Source organism: Wasmannia auropunctata, unplaced genomic scaffold (assembly GCF_000956235.1).
Source record: "Wasmannia auropunctata unplaced genomic scaffold, wasmannia.A_1.0 LD336060.1, whole genome shotgun sequence".
In the NCBI taxonomy this organism is placed as follows: domain Eukaryota; kingdom Metazoa; phylum Arthropoda; class Insecta; order Hymenoptera; family Formicidae; genus Wasmannia; species Wasmannia auropunctata.
Window position 1 is genome coordinate 1512383 of NW_012026830.1, and position 6278 is coordinate 1518660.

The 6278-nt window shown below is 41.0% G+C and overlaps 1 protein-coding gene across 2 annotated transcripts; it reads right to left on the reverse strand.

Moving 5' to 3' along the window:
- Window positions 1-598: 598 nt before the first annotated feature.
- LOC105450547 (mediator of RNA polymerase II transcription subunit 24) lies at window positions 599-5402 on the reverse strand. 2 transcript variants are annotated; one of them, XM_011690462.1, is made up of 12 exons: window positions 5348-5402; window positions 4821-5049; window positions 4623-4748; window positions 4198-4534; window positions 3688-4104; window positions 3407-3602; window positions 2976-3318; window positions 2420-2862; window positions 2192-2290; window positions 1811-2101; window positions 1277-1724; window positions 599-1073 (listed from the first exon to the last, which is right to left on the reverse strand). In XM_011690462.1, the coding sequence occupies exons 2-12, from the start codon at window positions 4923-4925 to the stop codon at window positions 927-929; spliced, it is 2952 nt and encodes a 983-aa protein (XP_011688764.1). In that variant the 5' UTR covers window positions 4926-5049; window positions 5348-5402; the 3' UTR covers window positions 599-926. The 2 variants fall into 2 exon arrangements, with proteins under 2 accessions (XP_011688764.1, XP_011688763.1); XM_011690461.1 differs by having other exon boundaries at window positions 5163-5378.
- Between the last annotated feature and the right edge of the window lie 876 nt (window positions 5403-6278).

Below are 6278 nucleotides of genomic sequence, written 5' to 3' on the forward strand. Positions count from 1 at the left end.
CATAGCGAAACACTATATGAGAAAAGCGGAAGCATATGAAGAGTAGATTCTCTTGAAAAGTAGGATTTTTTTTCGACAGAAATCTGCTAGGAAAACACGTATTCACATTAAATATGAAAATTCTCTTCAATTTATTCCTTTCACATTCTCTTCTTCAATTATACATACAAATGCAATCAGTTTGAAGTTTGCATATAAATAACAATATTCTCTATGTATAATTTTTATTAATAAAAATACAAATTATTTAAATTTCAGTCCTTAACGCAAACGTACTGCATTACTGCATCGTGTTTTTAAGTATTCACATTTAGGTATCTTGTTTACTTCATTCTAAAATTGTTTTAACGTATCTGACAAATAAGTTTAACATTTATTCTATACGTATACTTTGACAGCTAAGCGTCATAAATTAAAAACATGATTGTAGACCGATGTCGAGATCTTTTCAAAGCAGTATAAAACAGTACAAGTTCCAAATGTTACAAGTCATAATAGATATCGAAAAACTTTATTAAAGAGCGTAATAGATGTCGGAAAAATTATTTTATAACAAACGTTATATTTCAAAAACTGTATCCTTTTTCTGTTTTTATAAAATTAATACATAACAAGTAGTGAAGTTAGCTCAACAATTATTAAATATAATTTATTTTCACTGTTACGATCAGTATGTAAATCACGGCGCAAACGATTGTCCCATATGGCAATCTTTTCATATAAATTGTTAAAATAATTTAAGACGTTTACAAGTACAAGTACATTACATTTATCGGTTGCCCTGCTAATATAGCAGTTCAAATGCCACGCAAATTTAAAGTATTTGTACATTATAGAAATATTTATGTAATTATATAATACCCTCGTCAACGGTATAATCTTTATCCGTGAAAAGATACATTTTCTACTTTGCGACAATTATATCTTTATTTTATGGACTTCAGCTTAATATTTCGCAACATGCATAAGTCTCGCGCGGTAACCTTGCGCCCGATCGTCGTTTGTATGTCATATAATCTCAGGAGTATATCAGTCGTGAATAATTCGGGCAATGCTTTGAGAAGGCAGGGTACCTGAAAAACAGATATAGAAAATTATTACCAACAACTTATCCTTACGAATGAAAAAAAAAATATATATATATATATATATTTTTAGGAAGACCAAATTCGTCACATAATTTATTTCAACGCCAATAATTTATTTATTCCACACGTTCGATATTAAGAAGTTAAAGTAAAATTGTTGCCGCGCGGCTACAAATGTCAAAACGTACCAACGTTTGCGGCATTCCCTGTAATACGATGCGAGTCCTGTCTTTTCCGCACTGCACCATAAGTCGCAGGAACTGGAATATGAAGTGAGTCTGTTGAGATACCTCACCGTCTCTGCCGGCCAGAAAGGCGAATACAGTAAACAGGTTGTTCAGCGCTGTCATAAGCGGATCCCTCAGTACGATCACCGACTTCTGGCCGTTGCTCGAGCCCTGCGCTTGCGGACTCTGCGAACTGAATATGGGAACGTTCTCGCCCGTCTCGTTCAGCCGCAAAAGTTTGTTGGTTACGCCGAGCGCGTCCAGCTCGTCCGCGTCCAGGTCGCGGCGCACACGCTTACGGTTATTTCCTCGATACGGATTCGAGTTGTTGTACTCCAAGGTGGAGAATATGCAGTACACGCACAACTTCGCCAGGATGGACGACTGCGGTTCCACAAGCTCGTCACTTCTGCGCGAAATGAAATTTACGTGTAACATGTATATGAATTTAAAAATTCGATCGCAAAATTCGCGAGGCAATAAAGATGGACTTACTGCATCGAGTTGTACAGGTATTGCGGTATTATGTGATTTATGAGATCCAGAGTGCAGTTCTCTATGTCGAGGTGGAAGATGGCGAAGGCCAGATCCGCAGCTTGATCCAGTTCCTGTTGATAACGATACTTCAGCACTTCCTTGACCACATACGTGACGAACCACAAAGAGCCACCAGTATTCAATAGAGACTCCATCGATTGCGCGGTTTGTACGTCTATCCATCCGTGTTGATTTATGTTCTGCCACACGGATTCCAACTGTTCCAGTAATGGTTGCCGTGACATAATACTGCAAGTGTATAAAAACCCCATGAAAATGACAACCTCTCCAAAAAAAAAAAAAAAAACGATAATACATTTTCGGAAAATACCATAATACCTGTGTGACATCGTGAGCGCCACGACCTTCGTTTTCGACTGTGGGGGCGGGTGCACGTCGTGTAGCATTTTCCGAATAATCTGGACCATCAAGATGGATCTGGAAGAAAAGGATGGAGAAAAAATCGTAAGCCAGATGTATAAATGTGTCTTTATAAAAAATAAAATAAAATAAAAAAATGGAATTAATGCTCTATAATTCAGCATACATTTATTCCATTTTTCTTACCTGTCCTTAAGATTGTCCTGCTCGTCACCCGGAACCGGCGCCAGGAAGTGAGTGACCATATTCATGGGTTTGCACAGAGCGTCCTGGTGCGTGGTGTTTATGTACGCGCACAGCCAAGCGGAAGCGCAGACCGGCAAACAGCAGGCTGTGGCACGCAGACCGTCCAGTGCCCTCTTCACCTCGCCGGCGCTCATCACCCCGCTCTCCCACGCGCAGAGCAGCTCCTTCACCGCGCCCATCGCCGACTGGCATACGACGTGCCACTTCAAGTTGCTCGACTTGAAATCGGGATCCGGCGAGTTGATCTGCGCCAGCAGCGCGTCCACCCTCGTCGGATCGACGTTCTGCAGCATCCTCTGTGGCGATTTCAGCTTGTTCTTCTCCGGCATGCATTCGCGCACCCATTGCTCGAAGAACGAATCTCCGCCTTCCTCTAGGACGACCTGAAAATCAATTTTCCGACGACGAAACGGGTAATCAATCAGCGTACAAAGTCTCTCTCTCTCTCTCTCTCCGTGTATGAAAATTTGAAACGCGTTGTTAACGCCAAACTTACGTCGGAGCCATACATTTGCACGATCGAGCATAGCATGAGGAACGATACGTCGAACAACATTGCTCTCGTCGCTGCCATCTTGTCAGGCACGGGTTCGTTAATCTGTTTGCTACATTCAGTGAACTTGATGAGTTTCATAACGAAGGTCTTCAGTTCTCCCTCAGCGGTAGCGACGGCCAACATCAATTCGAAGCTCTTCCCCGTTAACACTTGATACAGTACATTCAGCAGGCCCTCCTGAATTTTCGTGACATCCGCGTTCAGCGTCCTTAAAATCCCGTTCAGTGTCGGCCCGGCGCGTACAACTACGATCGGAATTGCCGATGCCATAGTCGCTCCCTCCCTGCAATCGACAATCGCAAATAAAGTCCGACTGTTTCATAAAAAAAAATAAAAACAATAAAAAATTCGTTTCCAGGAGGTGTGTATACCTCCTAGAGCTTATCTGCTTCGCTTGCTTCTCCGTCAGGAGGTTCACCTTCTGCAATTCGTTCACCAAGCATTCCACGTAATTGCACGCGAAATTGTTCGAGGTCGAGGTGTCTATTCTATCGAGCAAGGGCGTGAACTGAGGCAGCAATTCGAACACATCCAGGATATCTTGCGAATATTCGAACTTCTCGTCACCTGCAAAGAGATGCAAAGACGTGAAAATCATCCGAAGTTTCCTCGGCATTCACACACACACACACACATACACAGTCTTACCGACCGTTCAGATTAGCGATGTGCAACTCCTTCAATATCTGAGGTATCTTCAGATACATGAAGGCACCCCACTGCGACTCCTTGACCGTCAGCGCTTCGTTGTGCAGGCACATCAGACCGGCGCGGATGATCTCGCAGTACAGCCGCACGTTCGTATAGCTCTTTAATCTCTGCACCATCAGCAGCTGATTGACGTACACGGTAGTCTCGGTGCTGGGGTTCAGTAACACCTGAACGGTGAAGAGCGGCTGCAGGCAGTAGGTGATGGACTCCATTTTGGTTTTCTCCGGGCAAAAGCTCTCTATCTCCAGATTGCACAACTTCTTCAGAGAATCCTCTATCGGCGTCACGGACTTTTGAGTGCTCGTCTTCAGCAGTGTCTCGATCTCCTGGCATTTCTTCACAACTTCTACGTATAGATCTAAAAAAAGATAAAAAAAACATAAATGAACGCAAAACGTTCGTGAATAATCTTCCATATAAATCTTAAAAGTATCACGCCTCGCAGGCACACCTTTGTCATCGTATTTAGCCAGATACATCATCGCGCACAGAAAGTCGGAATTCAGCATCTGGTGCAAGATACTGGCAGGTTTGTCCATGAGCTCGCTCGGATGCGGAGTGAGAGGATTGCCCTGGGGCGCCTTCGTTAGGGTGTGCAGGTAACACTGCAGGAGCCAATGTACAATGGACAAGACCGCCGCCGCTAGGAGGTCCTCCTCCGGCTTGCCACGGCACGTGATGCCGACCTGAATGGACTCTAGGAACTCCAGCAGACTCACGATGCAGTGAGGCTTGTGAAACGCATCGTATTTACTTATTCGCTGCAACACCGCGGCGTACGACACCAACTGCAAGACGGCGTGAAATGTAAATGACACACACCAGTCACGTGCACGAAAAACTAAGATATTCTCCGGAAAAATGCAACGAACGAACCTGAGAGCTTAGCGAGTGCTTCAGGTATGACAGTACCAACTGATTGGGCCCCAGTCCCACTAACGCTTGTTGCAATATACAGTCCGCCAAGTTGTATACATCACCGCTTACCCCTCTTGGTAGAATCTGAGGATTTTAGAAAACATTAATAATTTCAGAAAGCACACTGATCGTCAGAGACGAAGTGCGGACGCTTACCGTCTTGATATTGATACCCCATTGCAAATCGGTCCAGCGCTCACGCCAAGCTCGTAGCAGAAGAGCTTTCAAGCTGCTGGTTTTACTGGTCACTTTGGTCTCCATTGGTTAACGTCCAGGACTCATTGGTTAACACTCAGAACATTAAATTTCTACCGCATTGCAGGTTAGGAACGTTTAGCAATTTACGATGAATAAAAAAATTCTATCGAAATAAGATCGATATCAGCTGTAAAATAAAGAAAAAAGTTTTTAATTAAATTTCTGAGCACAAACATTAAACGATTACCTCCAATAACTAAGTGGTTTATCACTATTTACGAAATTTGTAGTTATTCTAACCTTAGCAGAATACAGAATTTGCCGCATTCGTTTAGAAAGGTTTAGAGATTTTATACATAAATTTACTGACGAACGAACAAGAATCGCTATCGCGAAATTGTTATCCTTTATTAACTTTTCTTTCAATCAAATGCCTTAATTTCTAATCGAAGAAGCCGGTAAGCTCCTACTTAAAAATTTCTTACTGTTGTCGCTGTCCAGAATCCACTACTCCACTGACGGGCGACGGCACTGACAAGTGACAACTGACAACTGACAGGTATATAAACTCTTTGCAGCCCACAGTCACAGTTTAACCATACATAACCATATACAGTTACGACAGTTAAGTCGGAACCTTTGATGTTGTGTTACCCAGTCACGTGACCCTCCGCCATGTTTTGGGTAGTACAAAGGCGTGTAATTTAAAGAAATGAAATAAAAGAGGTTAAAAAACCTTAGCTACAAACATATATCATAAACTTGTTTAAAATACGTAATAAGATCAAAGCAATCACAGCGAAAAATTAAATTATAAAATAAGATTAAATAATAATAAATAAACATACTTATTGTGAATTTTATTGTATTTTGAATGAATAAAATATACATTTCAAGTAATAATTTTAAATTTTCAATGATTAGTTGATATCTAGTTGCAATGACTATAAATATTTACAATTTTCACAATTATTTATATATAAAGATGTAAAGTAATAAGAAAAACAATAATTGATGATTATTGTGTAGCAATCGAAATATTAATAATGTAATTTACAAAAATATTTCAATAAGAAATAAATAATATTCTTCTTGTTTACATATTCTTCTTGATCAAATTATCCAGCTTTGAAATTGTTAGCATTCGGAAAGATGCTAATAGTGCTATTTGAGTCACTCTATTTCCTTATTTTACATCTATTGAAAGATAAAGATAGATTGACACAAATAGCCCTGCCGCGAATTCCCATAGGTATATTCCTATATGGGTCATGTCCCATGGGAAATTGACCCAGGTGCCCTATAGGTAACCTACATGGGACTTATATGGGACCTTCATCTCAAGTAGAAAATAAACTAGAAATTAGCCAGTAACTGGCCAGTAATTGGCTAATTGCATTGGCTAGATACTGATCA

What these genes read in the sequence shown, in the direction of transcription:
- LOC105450547 (XM_011690462.1), bottom strand. Translation starts at nt 4,925, where the DNA reads ATGGAGACCAAAGTGACCAGTAAAACCAGCAGCTTGAAAGCTCTTCTG. An exon ending in AGCACTCGCTAAGCTCTCAG is followed by an intron (nt 4,535 to 4,622) that starts GTTCGTTCGTTG and finishes GCCGTCTTGCAG; the next exon opens with TTGGTGTCGTACGCCGCGGT. An exon ending in GGCTAAATACGATGACAAAG is followed by an intron (nt 4,105 to 4,197) that starts GTGTGCCTGCGA and finishes ATCTTTTTTTAG; the next exon opens with ATCTATACGTAGAAGTTGTG.